Source organism: Nylanderia fulva, unplaced genomic scaffold (genome assembly GCF_048542155.1).
Source record: "Nylanderia fulva isolate GAGA-0341 unplaced genomic scaffold, ASM4854215v1 Scaffold23, whole genome shotgun sequence".
In the NCBI taxonomy this organism is placed as follows: domain Eukaryota; kingdom Metazoa; phylum Arthropoda; class Insecta; order Hymenoptera; family Formicidae; genus Nylanderia; species Nylanderia fulva.
Window position 1 is genome coordinate 2,121,762 of NW_028190293.1, and position 23,595 is coordinate 2,145,356.

Consider the following 23,595-nt stretch of genomic DNA (forward strand, 5'->3'; position numbering starts at 1 on the left):
ATCCCTATCGCAATCTTATATTAATTCGCGCACGCTAAGAAAAATTTGTAATGCCGCCTGCTTGTTTTGTCAATTGTTGTATTATCGGCCATTTTTGTTCGATAAAAGGCTGATGCAGAATTTCATTCGATCAGTCATTCCGATAAGCTGCATCGAATATAAAGCTCGGACTACAACATTCTAAACAACGTGTATCGCGATATCGATGCGATCTGCGCACGGGGATGCTTTTACGAGAGGATCGCTCCGTTGAAAAGCGATCGTATCTCCACGTCGATCGATTATTATCCGCCGACATCGATAAAGCGGTCACTATATGGCGCGAAACCATGCGGAACCACAATAGCGATAGTATGGAACACACACACACACACATGCTACGATTTCTGCACTAACGTCTAATTGACTTAACAATTATAGAATGTCTAATTCACTCCGCGACCTCGAGAGATTCTATCTCCTCTCGTACGAACGTTCAATGGTTTCCTGCTTTCGTACATACCATATACACGGCGCGAATTTTCTCTTAGAATTCACCCTAAAAATCATGATAATTATCACAATAAAAAATATTAATATGTACATGGTAAATTTTATTATGTTACATAGTGAAATTAATCGAGCATATTTTTCATATCTTATTAAGTGGTAGATATTAATATTTCTATTGTAACAAATTGAAGAGAAAAGTCTCCTTGTGTGTGTATGTACGGTGTCTTCCAATTCTCTTCCTCGTACATTACTTCATTTATAGTTTATTCTCCAAAAGAGATTTATATCTTTAACAAAAATATCGACTCAAAAATAACTCATATTCTTCGTTCTTTTTAATTGAAAAAATTCTTTTAAGCATTTTAAATTCGCTAAGGTGTAAGAGGCTGCAAGAATATTGGCACGAATAATGAAACATATTTTTGTCCTCGACATTTTCGGATGCCTGAGGAATGGGTCATCGCTTAAGAACCCAAAAGAATGCATATGCTTGCATATTCAACGATTCAGCATCCTCGCTTTATCATCGTCGCCGTCATCGTTCCTTATTAATTTTGGAAGCGAGAGGCTCGCTCGTTGAGTTTTCCGCAAGGGTGCTTCTCCGCCGAGTACGTACTCGTTAAAAAGTGAGAGCACTTTGTTATTGCGAACAGTCACGTTCTAATTTTATTTCTTCACTACTAATCTTTGTTTCTCTCTCGCGCGATCATATCTAAAAACTTTATGAAAGAATTAATATTTCGAAAATATTTCATCTTCTATACACATTTACAATTTATTATTTTTATTTTAAAAAATTAATTTTTATATACATTGAATGCAAATTCTTAAGGATAAAAAGAATTAATTAATGTTGTATATTGTATATAAATATAAGTATAGAGGAATTGAAAAAGAATTTTGTCGCGCCTAATATCTGACTCTTTATATTTGAATTCGTATTTATATATCAGGACCTTTTCAATTTATGATTAAATTTTCTGTTCTAATCCTACAACAATGCATAATAATACCTATATCTATACGCCTGACCCGTAACTGCAGACTATATATCGGTAGAAGGATTAATACAATTTTCCAAGCCAGACAATAGACCGCTGTTGAATATTCAGCGGTTACACGTTACGCATTGGTGGCTATAAATTCGAGACGAGCTGGATTACGACGCGCGCGGCGCCGCCGCCGTCGTTCGCTTCATCCGCACGGGAAAGAATTTTCTGGACGTAAAGCGAAAAATTTATTACCGTGGAGGAGAGTCCGCGGGATAAAACACGTCGGCCGGCCGCGAGAACGAGCTTCCGCCGCCGTTTAACCTACCGCTCCTCGATTATGCTTACTTTTGCGAAATTGCTCGTAATTCACATTGTCTCATTGTGGCGTAACGGTGCGGGCAATCAACGTCCGCTTTACGGTAAAGGACCCGGTGCGCCGACACCAGGGGAAGGAACAAAGCCGAAGACACGAAGTCTCTTGACGGAGAATCTCAACGTCGGCGGACGACGTCCCGTGTTTTCTTTTTCCGACGTTCGCTTCCGCAAAACTTTTCCGGCGCCAGAGTGATTTCTCGGAGCGAAGAAAAAAGCACGGAAATGTCACATGCGCGTATAGATATATCGCGTTTATCGACGAAAGTTGAGGGAAACTCATCTTAAACTCGCGTGGTGACACGATAAAAGGATATCGACAGTATAAACTGAGAGGTATAAAATAAAACGAAGGATAAAATGAAAGATGACGTGACTCACTTGAAATAGATTGTAACCCTTATCGTACATCCACATCTCGTCGGCTGGATGTTCCTTCGGACTCTGACTGACGTTGATTCCGTTTGCGCCATGAGGGGGTGGTCCTCTGGTCAACTGAATCGCCAGGGACCTTTGCAGAAGCAAGAGGCATCGGGAGGACCCGGGGCCTCCCGGACCCGTGCCATCTCCTAAAATCGAGGCCATTACGAAGGCCCACCACTAACGACGTGGGTGATACGGGGGTGGCATTGCGAAATCTGTAACAGAAAAAAATACATTGAGCAATTTTACTTGGAATTATACGTAAATTCTGTCAAATCATAAATTAATAATTAATATAATATAATAAATCAAAGAAAGCAAGAAAGAATTATAAATGAATTGCTTATGAAGAAATATTAAAAACGAGCGACATTAGCAGAAAGATTTGTTCCGTAAAATTAAAGTGCAAAGACACCCGGATGATTTTACATATTGCATAACCGAAAACTGTAGATACGCTCGATAGCAGAGAACTGCGAATGACCTGCAATTTTACGCAACGGAGACCTCCATCTCTCCTGTGCTGTGCCATCTTACGTCCAATTATTCTTATCGCTGTACCATGGAGAGAGATAAAGCGGAGGCGAGTTCATCGTACTATTATACGAGTTCACGAAAGTTGCAGACGACGTGAGAGACTTTGCACGAAACCATCTTTCTCTCTCTCTCTCTCTCTCTCACTCATTCCGTCTCCTTTTATCTCTTTCTATACACACGTACGTCCGTGACGCATACAGCATACAGCTACTTTATTGAGCATGCGTTGCAGGAAACCTCGCAGGATCTAAGATCAGAGGTTCTCGATTCATTGCAGATTTTTATTCGATTAGCGCAGCTTGTTCAAACGTCTATTTTATGTATATATTATATCAAAAGTTTATACTAATATTATAGAAATTTTGTCTAGTTCAACAAATCGATTGTCTTCATTTAATATACACGATATACAATATTTTATTTTGTGGAAAAAAATATTTGTCAAAAAAAATTTTTTTTGCACTTAGAGGTATGTAAAGATAGTTGAGAAATCCTGCAACAATCCTGCTCGTTCTTCATCTTCTAAAAGCTAGAAGATAACATCACGTATTTCTATATATTGTATCAACGCCTCCCACCTCTAATTAATTTAGCCGGCCAGGCAGAAGGGTGGAACGCCCTTACTCGCCAAAATCCACGTAGCATTATAGCTCGTGAGAGACGACTCGAGTAATAAGAAAAGGGATGGTCGTCATCGTGCATTATTGTGACTCTTTCTCTGGAGCCGAGCCAGAGGCACAAGATTGCTTCATCAATTCGGCCGTTCGTACATGAGAATTCAATCTGGCTCTAATTGCTTAGAGTAGCCAAATGTATCATAACATATCCGTAAAAAAAGAGGAATTACTTTTTTTTCAAATCAAAACTATGTACAGTATAAAATTAAATGTAAATTATTTTTTGTTTTCGAATTGTACCTTATTAAAATTTTATTTCGAAGTAATGAAAATATTTTCGCATGTGTTGTGATATAAAATCAGATTTAATCAGATACATTATTATTGCGAAGTTTAGTTCATGGACTATTATCTTACGTCCCACTGACTTAGTTTACGATGGGGATGGACATTGTTTTATTACAAAACTGTACATAGTTAATAATAGTTAAAGTTTACTTCCCGACATCAATAGATATTTGATAACGCAGATAAGATATACTATGTGATGCGTAACAAGTGTACGGGATACGCTGATGTACCGCAATTGTGGCATTATTTTTTAATCGAAAGATAATTGGATAGTTAGTAGTATACACTCTCAGTTTATGTGTAATAGGCGACATTGAATAATTCCTTGTGAAATAGCGACCTCTCTCACGCGATCGCGTCGCGCTGATGATATCCCGCGGGTATATATCGAGAAAAAGATTCATGCAGATAAAGATAGATGAGAGAGAGAGAGAGAGGTGGAGAGGGAAAAGAGAAAAGAATAAGATTTAATAGGATCTAATCTTTCCTGTGTTCGCGTTGTCTATCGTGCCATCCGCTCTTTGAACTGCGACTGTCTAGCGCACTTTTATCCGGTAGTATCTCCGGAGTATCTCATTCTCACCGATACAATGGGGCAATTTTCTCATCGCGTACTTGGCAAATAGTTTATTCTGCTTGTCTGGAGAAGGAACCAGCTCCGATGCAAAAAGAAATTATTCCAAAACGGCGGAGTTCGAGAAAGAGGAAAGAGAGGAAGGATCAATCTCTCTTGCCATTATAAGCCTTCTTCCTCCCTGTCGGGATCGAAGCTCGATTTCACCTTGTACCAGTTCGCCAGTTCGAAGCGGAAGGTGTTCGACCGTGTGTCGCGGAAAAAGGACTTCCTGCCGCGTGATTCATTCGCCGCGCGCACGACTCTCATTAATGTCCCACTGCAATTGTGCGGCTGCGTCGCGCCGATGCACGCCGGTGCATCCCTGAACCTGAACATCTGAGCGGCCGCAGTCGTCGATCGAATTGCGCGTGGGACACGCGATGACAAGTAATTAACGCTCATATCTCGCCGTTAATTTGCCTTTCCGCGCTTTTCCGCGCCGCTGCAAGCCAGAGGGTTTCTCTTTCATTTGGATCCCTTCCCCTCTGTTATAATTGTAATTATAGAGTGTCTAGCGGTCAGGGAAATCTAGAAAATCGGGCATTGTGAGGGAATTTGATAAATCAGGAATTGTCAGGGAAAAGTCAGGAAATTTCACTATTTATCTGGACTTTTTCACATTATTCTATTGTACATTTGTCTCAATAATTTGCAATTTTTTATTAAATAAATATAACTTTTTCTTGACTCCCATGCAGATTGTATAATTGATTTAAATTTTTGTTTTTTTTAACTTCCGAACCTTTTCATTGTTGGCAAAAATATCTCAAGGATTTTATGATTTAACATTTAATTGATTTATCATATAGATATATACAAATTATATATTTGGAAAAAAATACTAAAAAGCCAGGGAAAAAATGAATTTCTGGTCTTCTGAAAAATCTGAAAAAGTCAGGGAATTTTTTTCATTGAGTCTGCTGGACACCCTGAATTATAGAATAATCACGTGGCCGAACACGACGCTTCGTGAAATAGAAGAAGGATATATATGTACGCGTTATTCTTCACGTGATCGATCGCGATCCGATCGCTCGTATAGAAACGAGGTAATTTCTCCCGCGCAACAGAATAACACATTTACAGAAACATATAAATCATCATGTAGTGAAACGGTGGATACCATATAACTTAATTACGCGTCTCATAAGTTACAAGATTATACGAGATAACCACCTACGTTAAATACGGGTGATAATATATATATTCCGATCTCGTCCCATTCTAACGTCACCTTTCGAATCTGAAATGTTCATATCTATATTTAGAATCCTCTATATCGAATACTGTCTCGCGTTTCTTTCTTAAAACGCTTTATATATCGAAACAATAAATTGCTTTCGCGCGGCTTTATTACAATCTTGCTCTTTCTGAAATAGCCGCGTCATTAATTTCCTGTTAGACAACCTGTCCGACAATTTGTCGAAGCGCAAAATATCGTCGATACGAAATCTTTCTCTCTCTCTTTCCAACATTTTTTGTTTCCTTCTTTTCCCCTGCACAGTACACCACTTGGAAGAAATATCCGCTAGACCGTAGGGGGTTGTTAAGAAAACAAACTTTCATATACGATGAGCAAATTCATCCTTCGCGCAGGCATTGTACGATCCTTTGATGTATCGTCGATCTTCTCGACGACGAAGACCAACCGCACGTATCCCGGACTCGAGTGTGTCTAGAAAGTACTTCTCGGGCGGACCATTCTCGTAAAACGTGTAACGGGAACGATCAAACAACGTCTCGGCCTAATGGAAGTCCAAATAAAGACAAATCTTCGTCCGTACCGCCGTTGATCTTGCTCGCGATGGCCATTGAGACCTCAACGAGCGTTATCAATGACTACATCGCGACTTACCGCGAGTCGCCAGAGTGATGATAAATTTTTACATCGATGATGAGAATGTAAATAGAAAGTTTCGATCGGACGTCATTCTCGTTTGACGTTGTTACAGGCTTGTCATTTATAATGTCCGAGTTTTTTTTTTTAAATTACGATGACTAAAAAGATGATGTACGAATATTATGATAAATCCCTGGGAATAATTATTACACGGGGAGAGGGAGGAACGTGAGAGCGAATTATCGTCCTCTCTTCCTCACAAAAGACAGGTTTAAAAATATCTAGTGAAAAGATAGAAATTCGCTTCAAGCCATATGACGATCCGGCGCGTTTCGATGATTCTGGGAGAAAAAAAATTGCGTGACTCTCGCTTTGCGCGACCGACATAGCTCGCAACGTAATAGGATATATCAAGAAACTCGAGAAATGCGAAATTACCACACACGCCAAGTTTCCATTTAAGAATCACATAATTGTATCCTCCGGATTCCGAGCTTAATTAGCGTTACGCAGGGGAGTCCTATCGAGCGACTTGCCGCATTATCATTAAATGCGCCGAATCATTTCATACCGAGCGATCACTGCTCCGTTTATTGGAAATATGCCTGTTTTGTAACGTGACTTGAGTCGTTCACGATGTAAAAGCTAAAGGATATAAGTGAAATAAAAAAGTAATGTTAATATATATATATATATAATTATATGTTATTGCAAAATTTACTGCCAATGAGTCGGTCGAATATATCTAATCTTTCGAAACAAGACTCTCTATGTGAGGAAAAACGACTATCTTCCTTATGGCATGTATTATATGCTGAGGAGGTCAAGAGGATATTCTAATGTATCAGCGATGTATCCCGAAGACCCGGTTCTCACGCCTCCACCTCCGGAACATCGCGGTGATGTGAAAAAAAGCGGAGGATACAAGCGGATGACGCTTGTAGCGCATCGTGAAAAATCGTGCGTAGAAAACGATCGAGGCACACTCTGTCGTCTCACTTACTCGTTTGAAAAATAGAATAGAACTCTCGCGTACGTTTCATATCGCCGGGTGAAAAGTCCCACCGAGAAGCTACTGTATTTGCTGTTATCTAAATAAAATTATACAGATGATCATCTAACTGAAACTTTGGTGTTCATCTTATCTTTATATATATATATAGATAATAAAAATATGTATTATCTATACCTGCATCTTAGATGAAAAAAGTATTATCTTTACTAAATTATCTAGAACAATTCTCAGATTTTGGTTTAGAATCATAGTACATAAAATACTTAAATAATGGAATTTAAGCAGTAAGCGATAAAAATTTATAAATAAAAATATGAATACATATTTTTTATATCCCTTTTACAATTTATATATTTTTTAATTGTATTTACATAAGCAGTCATAAAAATTATTATTTAGAAAATTATCTAGATCAATCGTCTTATAATTTTATCTTTCATCTAGATATATTTAAAATAAAATCATCTTCATCTTATCTAAGTTAAATTTACATATTTTTATCTCATCTTTATCCGGCTAATTTTAAAATCATCTAAGTACAACCCTGCTCACGATACATTCCGCGATTCCTCTCTCCCGATAATGACGAGCAACGATGAAGGATGTTGCGGACACGCCGCAGTCGATGAACGGACGACACCGGTTTGAAGGATGTCAATTGCGAGCTCGCGGATAATGCGCCGTACGTGAACATTATTGAAATAATGACAGAGAGAAAGGCCCGGTGGCGTCGAACGGTGTGTCACACCAATCAGCTAGAACTCCGATAGAAGCCGGGAGAATATCGATATTATCGCGATTAAGTCAAACGACACCAGGACTACCGCGTCTTCGCGGAAATTATTTCTGAAAAGTACGTACTCCGGAACAAGAAGCACGTGGGAGAGCGTTTTCCTTTGATAGTCGCTGGTATCGTTAATATTATCCTGGGTATATCGCTGACATGTGCGGTATTAGAAAGTAGTTTTAAAACGTGCTGGCTTTTCTCCAGTTTTTAAAAGATATTTTGTGCAATATTTAAATATATAATTTATGTAAATAATTAAATTAATAATATTCTTACAAAAGGAGGAATTTATTTGTTAATTTTTATTCTATATTAATATACATTTTATTATCATTAATATGTATATACATATGTATTTATAATTATTCTAATTGTATTATATACTTATATATTATATAAATATTAATAATACAAATTGACGAATAGAATTATTCTCCCATAAGAATATTATTAACTTAATGATTTATACATACACAAAAAATATTTTCATCATTGAAAAAATATAATTGTAGCGAATCGAACATTTAATAGATATATCAGTTTCCAAAATTGGGAATGTTTTATGACAAATGTACATAAATATATATATTTCATATAAATACACTAGTTCTAGGGCATCCTGTTTTCAGACATCGGCGCAGCTTTGCGCATTTCTAGTTTGAAATAATGTTTTATTGATCGCAATAAAGGCGCTTTCTCGAGTGCAGCGTCGCCGGTTAATAAATAACACATCGAATGGTAATGCCGAGTGACGATGACGAGCTTTTTCCTCTCGCGCGCGGACGGAAAATATCACCGTGGAAAATCAGGTTTCGTAACGTGTTAACGAGCAACGAACGCAAAGCGAGAAACGCGAGCGAGAGGTGACAAGGATACGGCTGCGCGACTAAAGGATGTCAACTGCACTCTCCAAGCGTGACTCGTACCGGTTCGCGAGGCGGTGCGGTGGTTCAACTTGCTAGGATAAATTATACCGGACGTAAGGACGGCTGGAGTCCTTGGGATGGCGTAACTTTCCGCAGTTAAAGAATCCCGCGGCGAATTATAGCCTCGTCGACGGAATCGCGATGATAATCCCGTTAATATTATAGGATTAAGAAAACGTAATTTTTAGAAAAAGAACGCAATTTTTTCAATATCGTATATAATTTTCGTATTCGAGTATAATTCAGGGTGTTCAGCAGACTTAATAAAAAAAATTTCCTGACTTTTTCAGATTTTCCAAGACCGGAAATTAATTTTTTTCCTGACTTTTTAGTATTATTTTTTCCAAATATATAATTTGCATCTATATATGATCAAGCAATTAAATGTTGAATCATGAAATCCTTGAGATATTTTTGACAACAATGAAAAAGTTCGGAAGTTAAAAAAATAAAAATTTAAATCAATTAGCATGGAAAAAGTTATTATATTTATTTAATAAAAAATTTCCAATTATTGAGACAAATGTAGAATAATGTAAAAAAATCCAGATAAATAGTAAAATTTCCTGACTTTCCCTGAGAATTCCAGATTTATAAAATTTCCTGACAATGCCCGGTTTTCCAGATTTCCCTGACCGCTAGACACTCAGATATAATTACTCGAAGAGAAATCATACATACGTTCTCCAACCGATATATCTTCGCGATAATAAGATTGTTTAGCGATATATGTGTATCTATATTTTGCAAAAAAGAAAATATAAAAAGACGCTTCTTCGCTTTTGGCGCGGAGAAACATATCTTACTTATCTGGTGAGCTATACGAGATACGGATCGCGTGTGTGCATATATAATTTTACGTATGCGCGAGCACGCGCTATTTGCAAGCGGCGGCAATATATATAATTTATGTCGTAATTTAATCCAGGACAGCAGTTAACGCTCCGTTGTAATAGATAAAACGGTTAATTCGTTGAATAGCCAGTCCCATAATTACGAAACGTCGATCCGCGAAACTTTCACGCGAACAAGGTGGTCTCTAAGCAGTATATATACATATACATACGTATATACAAGCGCTTCGCGCTTTCCTATCGTTTTAATATTTATCGATCATGCCATTGCATATATATTACATCAAGCGCGAAATTAGACGCGTCGATGCGTTACTAAAAAAATACTGGGATATATTAAATGAACATATAAGTCCATTACGATAAGATTTTATATATAAATAAAAGACGGTATTTATTTCGAAAATAATTAATATCGATATTTGCTTAATACCGAATCAATATATTGTACAGTTAATTTAATAATTCTCTCTGTGTGTTTTTGTGTCGCAATATGAACGTCTGTTAATTAATTTAAACATAAGAGAAAGTGAGAATCGCGCGCTCGTTGTAATGAAGCCGTAATTTCATGTAATAATTCGTTTGAAGATAGCGTGTCACGGAAACGTTACTTTCCATCGAATCTCTCGAAGAAGCAGCAGATCATTCTCGATAGGTCCCCGACTTGATACCCCAAGGCGTAAAACAATTACTTTGCGAGACTACCGGAAGCCTTAAAGCTACCACACGCGAACGATCAAATCGTACCGACCATTAACCGACACTGCATATTACTAAGGGACATTCCACGAAGAAAGTATATTCCCGCAAGAACGACTTTTACGGAGACATATCGTGACGAGAAATCTTTGAAAGAAGTAAAGATGCAAGGACGCGAACTCACATGTATTATTAATGACAAAAGCGCGCATCATACGTATACGAGCCTAATTACGCTTTATCGTTCCCAGCGCTTCTCTTCCTATCTGTAATGACGACCCGGCAATGCACAGTTAATTGTTGGCACGTGGATCATTATCAGCGATCCCTATGTTGTACCTACATGCACGTATTATCACAAAAATCTCATGATGTGCGCTTGTATTATAAATATTTATAATATATTATATATATATTATAAAGCATCAATAAAATATACGTATATTAAAACATTATAAGTATTAAAATGATTAAACATAGCTATAGAACAAATTTATTCAAAAAGTCAAATGAGAAAATGCACAAGGAATAAAATAAAATAAATATATTTTACATAAATATTTCATATATTATAATGTAAGATAGATCACTCTTTATTATGATGAGAAGCACTTAATTATATAAATAATAAATTACATAAGTGAAAATATATTAACTTACGTCAGGAAACTACTTCTCCATCATCCGATGCCTATATCTGTGTGTTTGCTCTCTTTTTTATTCATCTTTTATTGCTACTTCATGGCACACTCACTCACGAAAATACAATTTAATTACGATCGCAAATGCTCTAATAAAATAGAATGGTTAATTAAAAGATAGAAGACTGTCCAAGAACACAGTTCCAATTAAATTTCGAAAATAAATGCATTATTAATGAACGGTCAATGTGTTACGTCTCTTCATCAGTTGAATCATTCGATCCAAGTTAATAATTATTATTTTTATAAGTAATAAAATTAAAAGGCTAACTTAACGAGCTAATTAATTAGGTGTTATTATTTTTAATCCGAAAAAAGAACAATAAATAATTTGTAAAAATTTCTGTCAAAGGGCGCGATAATATTTGTATTTAAAGTTAGTATTTAAGGAAAACTAATTTGACAAGAAGACTGAAATCATTAATATCGAAAGTTAAGAGAACCGCGTGTCGATAGACGACATGTAATACAATCTTCCCGATACCTTCCACGGACGAGCGTTGACTGAATAATAATAATCTTTTCGTTCTCCCGATCCTCGCGCCTTCTCCCACTTGTCGCCTCTCAATCTCAATATCTTTCGTTGTGGTGAACCCCACTATTCCGCGCCGCATTGACATACCATTACCGTTCACCGGCATGTCAACAATAGTGCGCGACGTGAAGGCCGAACACGGTAAACATACTATTTCGTTAGCAACGATGTATTAAATTGTATTATACTATGTTTAGCCTTTGCGTGTCACGGTCTTGCTATCATTCACACGGTGAATCTCGAATGGAAAGATATAATTATACGTATGTCGTTGCATTATATTTTTGATATGCGATCATGATTATTGTAATTAGAACTATCAGGCCGTGTGATTAAGTAACTTTTACGATTAATGATTAACGTAAGAGCATCGTGGCATTATTTATAGAAGTAGAATTTCGCGTAATATATATATATACATATTCATTCTAAAATCGAAGTGAGAAAAAATCGGAATTATAAATTGTTTTGAATTGTAAATTATAAATTGTTTGTTACCGTAATATACATATATTCACGACTAATTAAACATTTCCTTAAATATATTTGAAATATATGTCATCTCATTTTAATCTAAGTTTTTCGCTTTTTTAGTGGAATTTATTCGGATCGAAAGCACAGAGGAGTAAACAAATTGAATTGAACAATCATGAATGATACAAATAATAATTCGGAGCTGTGACGTATAGACCGTTTATTAATAATACTTTTATTTTGATAAATATTTTCATGTTTCAAATATATCGCATATATAATATTAAATTTCGATTTTGTGTATTTTTTAGTGTATTAATTCGATTTAATAATAGTATTATGTAATACCGTGTGATTTTTGAGCGCCAAAAATCGAGAGATTATCGTATTCGTGCTGTAATTAACTGTATTTTCACAACTGAATGTGAATGTCATGAAAAAGCAGCAAATAAATACGAGAGAAGGAGTAGATCTGGCGTAAGCAACTTCTTTAATTGATTATTGATTGTGAAATTAATGTTCGTTTATTTCAGCGTTAATATCCATCCATAATTTAATGTTTAATCTTAATGATACAACAAAATAATTTTCAAAGCAAAATTTTTTTAAATATTTTTTTGTAAAGAAATATTTCTATTTCTTATACAGGATGTCCTGTAATAACCGCCACACCTTTCGCGTGTAGGTAGAGTTAGTTAAAAGTAGGAAGTCCAAGTAGGAAAATCCTCTTTCCTTTTACGATCTTCTCAATAATTAATAAGAAATTAATTTTTAAAAATTAGCCAATCTCATGCACTTAACATCGGCGTAATATTGGGCTATCTTTTTTCTCATTAATTATTGCGAAAATTACAAAATAGAGAACTATTTTCTCCTCGGTTTATCTCGTTCTAACTGTACTTAATTACTTTAAATAATTTTAAATAACGATTGATATAAATTCAATTAAGTTTAATAATTATTTTGAACACTGTGCTACATATAAATCGCTATATATTAAATATATGTACTTTTTATTTTACAGATCAACCTAGGCCTATAACTTTATTGCTGTTGCTCATCATATCGGTGAGTTAAAAAATTTTCTATCACACATGCGAGCATGCGACATACACGTATACATATATATCTTGAGTTAAACGAAGTTATCCCGTATCCTGTTATTAATTTTTCCTTATCTTAAAATATTCCAAGAGACGCGTTTATTAATCAATCTTGCGCAGTAATCTTGTTTTTAACAAACATGTAACGCTAGTTTTTTGTAGAAATTTTAAGACTTTCACATTTTTTAGCTTTTTATTTTCTTAATATTGGCAAATATTAAATTTTCGCTTGAAGCGCATGCTCTGAAGCTTCAATGAGATTAATAAACAGAAGCTCCTCTTTGCGTTAACATATGCGTGACGCGGTATGACAATCTAATGGACTAAGAAGTCAGTTTTCACTTTCCATCGACCTCGAGGTTGTACGAACATGTGTCCACTCACGCAGGCACACTCACCGGTATACAGTGTACATCAATGCCGATACATGCACGGCTATTATTCTCATTACTCGCCGTCAGGTTGATCGGGCAGCGACAGATCGAGTCGAAAGCCTATTTTTCCGCGGTCGCTCGAGGAGAGGAAAGTGCGGTCGTAGGAGGAAACCAATTTAGTTGCATGTAGGTGTACATACACTCGTATGTTTGTATTAGTTGTATAACGAACAGCAAATAGCCATCGGAAGTACAGGAAATCCTTAACGACGAATAAATAAATACCACCATTGACTAACATTTATTGCTGTCAATGAATCACGAATAAGAAGAAATGTCCGAGGAGAAACGATTCATAATTTATAGTTAATTATATATTTTAAAATCTGTTGTAATTTACCACTCCTTTTTCGCAGGAGGGAAAAGAAAAAATTTCACTTCATTCCAAAAAATTAATAAACATTATTAACATAATAATAATAATTTTCTAATATATACTAAACACTTTTCGAAGAGGATAAATCGTAACGGGACGTCGCTAATTTGATCGAGACTAGATTGAGCAAGATCACCTTATTTCCTGTACTTGAGAACGCGCGCGACATCAACTCGGTGGTCGTTTTTGGAAAGGAAAGCGTTAGAGTCGTAAGAGAGGAAAGCGATCAGACGTTGAACGGGTGTTGCAAAACGAGCAACTAGCGTCTTTGTTATACGCACCAGAGTCCAGCCAATGATCATTAATATCTCGCAGCTTCCAGGGCCCGAGCGACTAGACCAATTACCGTTATAGCGCAAACACTGTTGCTGCCGTTAGAAAATGATTTATCGCGAATTGTTCTCGGGCGTGGGATTTATTAGAGCAAGTCGCGAGCGCCCGCTTATTGAAAACTCCTTCGGGACTGGCGGCGTGAAACGCCCCTCGAACCTATTCGATTTCTGCCGACCGACAACACCAGGTATCTTTGAAACGAGACGCGTCGCGATCGACTGCGCGTACGTACGTGCCGTTACAGTGCCACAGCCGATTTATCTTAAAACATTTCTTCCCTCTACTTATGCACCTCAAACGAATCCGTGCGGCGATAACGCTGATCGGAAAATGATGCCCTGAACTTGCATGATTTTTTTTTTATTTCTTTTTAGTAGTAAACGTTTTCGATTGTCTTGGCCTATTTATGAATTGGATCAGAGATAAGTTGATTGAAGAAATTCATTTATTTTCCTTACGAACGTATATAGGATACGAGGTATTAATCTCGAAAAGATAGCTAACGTGAAATTAGTTTACACGCAACCGGCATATATTCACACATTTCTTACCGCGTAAACGCAGGTATTTATCAATCGCCTCTGCAAATTTACAGTTTTTGTCCCTCCGCGAAACTCGTTTAATAAATTACTTTCGCGACCAGCGCGTTAAATTTGACGCCGATATATTTTACGAGCGATCGATGCTTCAATATCGACGATCGAACTGAGTATTAGTATCTTGATTTTATCACGGATGAGTATCCTACATAGTATACATATATATAGGTATATATGTACATAGGCGCGCACAAGAAACACTCTGCTGCATCCGATGCAATATATTAATTAATTAGCAGTGACGACGTATAATTATGCGCTTGAAATTATCGTCTATCGAACGCTCGATCTCGCGAGCGCGATAAATCTCGCGATACGCGAGCGTTAAACGCTTGACGATAAATTTCGCGGCGCCGTACGGAAAATTAAGCGCTATTTGTTCAATCGATCGATCACGCCGATCGATCAAGCGCGCGCGATGTAAATTCGCGTTGCATCCGATCATTATACATCGGTAAACGAGCGTGATTGATCACGCGTGCGATGTATCTCCCGGGTCACCGTTAAAAAAAAAAAGAGAGGAAAAAAAGGAAGGCAGAAGTTCCATTCCATTAATTTTTCACGTTCCGTTAAGTCTTCACTCTCTAAGCGAGGCGCGACTTAGCGCGAGGCCGCAAATAAACGCGGAACACGCGAGTTTCTCGGTTAAAATCACTCTTCCTTTTCTTCTCTCTCTCGCGAGAGAAGCAAGCGAGATTCCTCGTCGTTTTTTGCAACGTAAGAACCATCGAAAGCCTCTTTTGTCTTAAAAAAAAAAGAGCTAACTACGGACTGCGACCGGTGAAATCCTATAGTGATCGCCTTCACGTTACTCTTTTAATGTATCGCTAAATACCGTCATGATCGTGACATTGTCTCTCCGCATAATTCGATACCTCGGTCTGTTGCGTGATGTAACGCCACGGCCAGTTACATGGTCGTTAGTCTAGCGTAACGTCATCGTGAACACGCAGAAACGACGCTCGTTCTTCATCTTAAGGGGGAATTAGTCATTATATAAATTAAGAAAGCCGACGCGAGATTATTTTCGCCGCAATAAAATAATATCAACCCGAGAATCGCTTAAAAAAAATCCTCGAAGGTACTTTCATTTTATATAAGTGTATACCATAATTCACATAGAACAGATTATTTCTTCTTTATTTAAGAAATTCGATCCTATTCTTTCATACTATCCTAAATAAATAGAAAATCTCGATCCCAACGTTTAGCGTTAATATTCCTCGCCTCCACAACTTTACTTTAAGGCTTGCCAAGAGCCTTGGGGTGCTTTTATATAAATCTTGCGAAACGTCTTACTCAGAGGCACAAGGGAAACACCCCTCGGTAGAAAATAAGGCGAGAGCGAAGAGGGGTGAAAAGCCGAGAGCCTTTTTAAGAACGACCGCTCATCGTCGCTGATCGCGATTAACGTCCCTTAACGTGAATCCCCGAGATTTCTACAATTCGACTAATCTGATTAGATACGACTCGTATTCACGGAGTGTATATACGACAAAAGGTCAAACAGAGCCATACTTTCTACTTTATATACTGCGATCTTATAATCCGAATAATCTTTAAATCCGAAAGCGCTTGTCAAGATGATTCCGGATGTGTGCGCTTTCATTAAAAAAAAAAATCAGATTTAGACGTGCGTCGATCCGTCATTATTCACTCTGCAATGTTAAAATGATCTTGGATTGGACAGGTACTATATGTTACGTTAAAAATGCGGAATGATTTGTCAAGAAACGAGACGATTGATTACTATATACGAGTTAAGTATATACGAATAATCGCAGAACGATTTCCCCGTAAATGATCGAGCGATTAATTCGTGATCAATGATTTAAGTGATTCGAGCGTAAATTGAATAGAGCTCTTTTCGAAGGATTATTTAATTAACTTGCATATTCGCAATTATTTCCTGACCGCGATACGTCGAGAAAAAAACATATAAAAAAGAAAAAGAAATGTTCTGAAATGGTATCGTGAAACGATCGTAAAATTCGCGGCAAAAATCCATCCATCCGCGCGCGCATCATGATGCACTTATCGAGCGGAAAAATGCAAATGTTCCCGGAAGTGGTAAATAAGGGTCCAGAAAAGACGATGCGGCTTGAAAGACGGGGATTCCGAAGGAGGATACGCGCGCATGGATATTACGGCGCTCCTAGGCTTCGGGTGTGGTTGATCACAAGATAATATGTCGTAAGAAGCTGAGTAAAAGACAGACTAACAAGGAAGATGTTTTTGTTTAACACGCGGGATAACGTGAGAAATAAAAATAAAACCGCACGCAGTTTCGCGCGTCGATGCAGTCCACCGGTCAAGTGTTTCTACATTACAAAATAATTTATGGATAATAGGAAATATTACGTAAAAAAGTTTAAGTGCAATATATTAGAATTTATATTTTATTTTAATTAAATCAAAATTGAAAATTGTTGCGATATAATGGAATCTATAAATAAATTTGCGGATAATTTTTATAATTGTTAAAAATGATATAAACGATTGACGTATTTTAGCGTAATTATTATGCATTATTGAATTAGAGGTTTGCGAGAGGTATACGCTTCCAGGAATCGATATATATCAATGAAAATATTTTAACGATAACTGATAAGAGTACGACGAGAGACGTTTAACCCTTTCGCTGCCGAAGACAGCTGTAGGCGCTAGGAAGACTCCGTTCGTACATATAACTAAAGACGACTATGATCGCCCGAGTGGAACTGACATTTCCTCGAGGCGTTCGTCCGAGCCGATAAGATTTCCATTCCCGCGATCTAACAACACATGACTACGTACGCACTTTATCGGAAATTACGTCAAAAAATAAATGTTTCAATTAAATCTCATTAGATTGCTTTTTTCATTTTTTGTCACAATTTTTAAATGTGACTTACGTCACTTTAAACATAAATTTAATATCTCCCGTATTAAATTTTTCAAAATTCTATTTCAAATATCCCGACTATAACTTGTACATGGAGAGTATTTTCTCTTATAGATTTTACCCAGAAAATCATGGTAATCGTGAGAAAATGATATTGGAAGAATTTTATAAGAGTTTCTCTAATTAATATTTACCACAACAAGATATAAAACATGTTCGATTAATTTTATTATATCGTGATAAATATTAATCAGAGAAACTTAAATAAAATTCTTTCTACCATATTATCTCACGATGATTTCAGGGTAAATTGTAAGAGAAAATACTCTGCGTGTACAAATCATCAGTTTTTGATCGCTTTACATGCTGTTCGCGCACATCGCGATGATTCCGAACAATAGTATACATATAGAATCGGTGGTTACCCGGCCGAGAGACAATCTCCGGTCGCTCATCTTCGGCGAGCAAGCGGCCAGTTCGCGAGGAAATTCCGGAGGAAGATGTACGAACGTATGCACGTGCGATTCCACGACGGATTTTCGCTGGAGGGTCCGGGTGTGGTCGCGATCGTAGGATAATGCTCGCGAGGATACTTGAGGGAGGGAAGAAGCTCACGGTTCCTCTGCTGCGAGAGATCGATGCCCAAAGGCGAGACGCGTCCTCTCTTCTCTTCCTCTTTCCTCCATCTCTCCATCTAACCATCTATCCATCTACTATACACACAGGTATACATACGCGCGTGTGCAGAAGGCGGCAGCTATCTTCAAAGAGAGGGAATCTTCTTCTCCTCTTCCTAGTATTTTTCCCTCGGCTTTAACTAAGGCGATTTTCTCGTTCTCTCTTTGTCCCGCGCACTCTCAGCCCGCCCCTGTATCGTGTACAGGGTGTTCGGATAGTCGTCGATATACGTAAGCGATTGCGCAAGCGGTGGCAGGATAATGGTCCATTCAGAGTTGAGCATCTTTTTTTTTATTTTCGCTACGTAGAGATTATTCAATTTAATTTATAGGATATATTGTGATCTTATAGGATCATCATTTAATGATATATAAATTAATTAATGAATTTTCTTTTTCTTAACACACAATATATTTCTTTTTGAACAAATGGCATTATTCCGAATTAAAAAGATTGATATTCTAGGCCAAAATAGCCTACTATTCTACGAAATTTAAAGATGCGGTATTGATAAAAACGTCACAAACAACCCGGTCGCAGAAAAATGGTTGTAGCGCCGTGCTGGAAGCGGCGCTTATACTTATAAGAAAGCCAAAGTGATGGAGCTCGTTACCGTTTTCTTTGAACGGACGTGTTAAACGGTGGCTGTACATAATTGAATGGTCGCTTCTATTCAGGCTCGAGCATTGGAACAACCATCGATCGAGAGAGAAAGAAAGACCTACGGCGCTTTTTGTCGTCGTTCTGGTAATTTGTTCGCGCAGACCAAAAATAGAAGATCTTTTCCCTCGATTCAACTCGCGGCATCTTGAGCTAATATCTCGAGAGAAGAACGAATGATTCTCTAACTTGTTACCGTTATTATTACGAGTCTTACGACGGAGTATCACGTGCGAAACTTTTACGCGGAAGCTATTTTTCATCGGTTAAAAACGGAGAATTCTACTTGATTGACCTGATTCTTCTCTTCTATCGGAAACTATATAGAATGATTAAGAAAAAAAAAATCTGTTCTCATCAAGCAATACGTTGCATATACTGGAACAATGTGTTCGAGATTTAGATAAAAGATCAAAAGAGATTCGCATTTAATCGATATTACACAATTTCCCGCGAGTGAAACTTTCGTCCTCTTGCATTACGTAAACAATACTCGAAGGTACGAAAAAGGGGAAAAAGAAATTAATTTAAATATATATATATGTATATATACCTTCTGCGATCGAATTCCGAATCGTTCGAATGGTATATAACTCACGCCGCGATCCGATATCGGGTTCCTCCTCTTTCAACGATTGGATAATTCGATTTGGATCTCGATTTAAATCACGCTGCGCTCTGTCCTTGATTACAGACCGCGCGGCGGATACAAGGGCGAAAGCGCGATAACGAAACGGAATCCTACGTCGTCCTACGCGCGCTACGATCGTCTACTACGACGCGCAGGATCGATCGGCACGTTTGACCTGCCACGCCACACCGCAAAACGTGAATGATCGATTCTACGCGCGATATCCGCGGGATTGATACCGTTCCCCGAGAGCGACCGGCAGTTTCCTCTCGCGGAGAGGTCGGTCCGCTTGATCTCGAGCGTTATGCGCGGTAATTCATGACTCGCGAGTGCCGTGACTCCAGGGGATGATCATTCCTAGACTCATCTCCGATGAAAAATCTCGCATCTCGTAGCGACTTTCAAGTTTCTGCTTTTTTTTTTATTCAGGGATATCTCTTCCAACGACGGAAATTTTTATTTTTAGGCTCTTGATAATTTTATATAAATGAAAATAATAACATATCACTGTAAATCAAATTAAAAACTTTTTACAAATATAGGTAAAAATAACGACGAAATTCGCGAGTTTTTTCCCTCTTATTTAAACTTTGAAAAAAAAGTTACGTAAGATGACATAAATTTCAAGTTTTAAAACCCTTTTTTAAAATTTAAATGATAATTTTTCGAAACAAAGTTACAGCTATTTAAAATTTAGAAAAATAGATGGTTTGAAAACTTTCTCGCTTTCTTTTCGCACATATTTTATCATATAATATAATATAATATAATAATTACATCACGTTCTTCCGGCGCGTCAGTTAGGATGTTTATTGTATTTTTTAAGAAACGAAAGTCAGCCTTTCGAAGGTAACGAAGTTGTGCTTTGATACGCACAACTTCCTACGGTGAAACGAACGGTGATTATAGCTGTTTTATCTCTTACCATGTATCGTCATCGGATATGCGCTCGAGATAAGCTAGGATATGCCGGCAGGAGCGCGCGCGATCTTTACTTTCCTCTGTTTAACATTTATTATAATATACATTCTATTTAGTGTTATATATATATATATATTCGTGCGAAGACGCCCTCGATTCCGTCTTGATGCAGCATCTCCTCTCACGTGCGCGCGCGGCTTTGATTATTTGCAAAAGCGATCGACAACGATGTAAATTTATAAGTAAAAGTAACGATGCGTTTTCACAGATCCATGCGCAGACGCTTTCGTATCGCGCAAATTTGATGTTTTTAGCTCGCCTCGCTCGCCGAGAGCGGAGCCGCGCGCGAAAGTGTGCGCCAAGTGTATTTCTACCATATAAGAGGGCGAGAGAGCAATAAGCAGAGCGATGACTAGCTAAGAGAGAGGATGACTGACGAGAGAGTGGTGATTGCTCCTGCAAATATCCATGTAATGTGTGTATGCGCATACGTGTGCAACACACACGTGCGTATCTTTAATCTTTCAACCACGTGCGGATGTATTCGTTATCCATTAATTCTATATCTGATATGCGCGATCCTACTTTTCTTATAGATACCGATTACGGAACAATATCTTCTCCGCTGAAATCGATTAATTTTCTGTCTAATGTCTATTAGATCCACATATTGAGATTACATTTATTGCACACACACAACACACACACACATATTTATGTGTAGAATAATACCAGATTGTAACCAATTAAAAAAAATACAGTTCCGTATTGCTACATATATTTTGTATAGCAGTATAGCTATATCAAAGATTGGAGGATATGCGCGATACATGAAATAAGATTACGATAAATCCTATTAATAATTCATTCATATTGTTATATAGCGGAAGAATTACCGTTATTTGCTAATTAATTATTACGTATCAATAATAATATTAATAGCGCGTATTTATAAATGGAACGAAATAGAAGAGAGAGAGAGAAAAAGAGAAACCATTAGTTCATTCTATAACATACACAAATCTACAAAAACGTCTTTAGAATTAAATGTAGGTCTAACGGACTCGGGCAACAACAGCTGATAGATGAGGAGTTAAACGTGCGAGTGCATTTACTATTTGGATAGAAGTAATTTTCCGATGTTAGAAAATTCGTTGAAGATCAAAGGAAAGCCTCGATCGAAACGCCAGTCATTGTCAGTCGTCAAAGTCATTCCTTGGCCGACATTGTACATCTCGGCGTCATATTGTCGTTCTCTTCAGCGTCGCGCGACGCGTTTACAGATCCATTACTTTCTAACTATCTCGATAGACACGCGACGTTAAATTTGAATATACATATAGGAAGGAGAAGCAGAAGTCCTCCCGTAATCTCTTCCACGTTTTACGTTGCAAAGTCGCTCGATCGGAAATTAGATCGAGTCGTGGGCGACTCTTCCGGATGGTCCCCGCGGCGAACGAGTCAGCTTCCAGGAGAAGACGTAAAAGGCACTCTCCAAGAAAGTTTGAACCTTGGCGTTGCCATAAGGCCAACGGGGACGGCCATATAAGTTCGCAACGTCTATCCACGTCTAATCTGTTCAGTCATGCGGCCGTCCGCGCAGTAATCGTTTTATCGATGACCTCGAAAATTCGCAATTTATCGCTAATTATTTTGCATACCGTAAGAGTGAGAAAATCATTCAAAATAAATCCTGCTTCTCTAATTGTCTCGAATTAGACAATTGTGCAAAAAAAGAAACAAATCCAAAAAAATATTGGGAAGCTAAATAGGTATAAGAGCTATATATAATATGAAAGATCTAAAACAATCATATCCATCTCGTATTTTTATCTCATCACGAAACGTTCAAAATAAAGCAAATCAATAATTTATGGGGTTTATTTTTAATATAAAATAGTCTAAAAATCTAATCTATTTTTGTCCAAAATGTTTCAAGATATATTCAGCTATAATAATTTCAACGTTTAATTAAAGCTATATATTTTTTGCAAACTTGTTGCTGAAAGCGTTTGCACATCGAAATCAAGATCGAAATCTCTCTCCTCGTATTTTTACAATACAATATTATCAATTTTTTTCGCCGAGAGCGAGACTAGCAATTCCGGTCGATTAGCAGGACTTGATGGACGAGAATCCTGGCGGATGATACTGCGAGGTATCGCAGAAACTGGAAGTTTCACCCATTATATATACAACTCTTCTCCCGCGATTAGGTTCCTCTCTAGGCGCCTCTCACCATCGCACAGCGACCTTCGAGGCCACGGTTGGCCAGTTCTGGCCTTGACAGCAGTTCGGGAGAGGGAATCTAAACAACAGATCGAAGCAGCACAGCGGCAGGAAAAGCGCTACGTTACACTCAGTTGCATCGAGAGAGCTCTCTCTTTCTCCGCCACCGCAGCCGAAATCTGAGCTCTCGACTTATGAATAGCGGATCGATCTCTACTCTCACATGTCGGCCGGTCCATTCTCACTGCCGGCTAACTGCACCGATCGCATCTCTCTTCTCGCCACGCCCCACTCTCTTCGAAATAATGATCCGAACGAATATACGAAAATCTTTGACTTAAAATTCGAGAAAGCAATATTGAAATATCAAATATTAAATATGAGGAATTAAATATGATTGGCCGAATTAAATATTAATACGTATTATATAAATGAAAGATTGATGGTACATCTTTGAAAATGTTTGATAATTGACTAATTTAGATGCAAATCACGCAAAGCGATGAGGAACTGGTA

The 23,595-nt window shown here is 37.6% G+C and overlaps 1 protein-coding gene and 1 long non-coding RNA gene across 5 annotated transcripts in view; one reads left to right on the forward strand and one right to left on the reverse strand.

Annotated features, from left to right (window-relative positions):
• The window catches only part of LOC114932039 (uncharacterized), an 87,832-nt gene that overhangs the window by 36,030 nt on the left and 28,207 nt on the right, over positions 1 to 23,595 (forward strand). For both annotated transcript variants that reach the window (XR_014924748.1, XR_014924749.1), the window contains exon 5: positions 13,256 to 13,299. This is a non-coding gene — a long non-coding RNA (uncharacterized LOC114932039). The remainder of the gene's footprint in view (positions 1 to 13,255; positions 13,300 to 23,595) is intronic.
• The window catches only part of knockout (Stork-head domain-containing protein knockout), a 78,625-nt gene that overhangs the window by 35,126 nt on the left and 19,904 nt on the right, over positions 1 to 23,595 (reverse strand). For 2 of the 3 annotated variants that reach the window (XM_085483104.1, XM_085483106.1), the window contains exon 2: positions 2,238 to 2,494. In XM_085483104.1, the coding sequence (XP_085339230.1) occupies positions 2,238 to 2,441 (204 nt within the window). In that variant the 5' untranslated portion in view covers positions 2,442 to 2,494. Of the gene's footprint in view, positions 1 to 2,237; positions 2,495 to 11,181; positions 11,713 to 23,595 lie in introns of those variants that run through there. The other variant, XM_085483105.1, reaches the window with a different exon arrangement.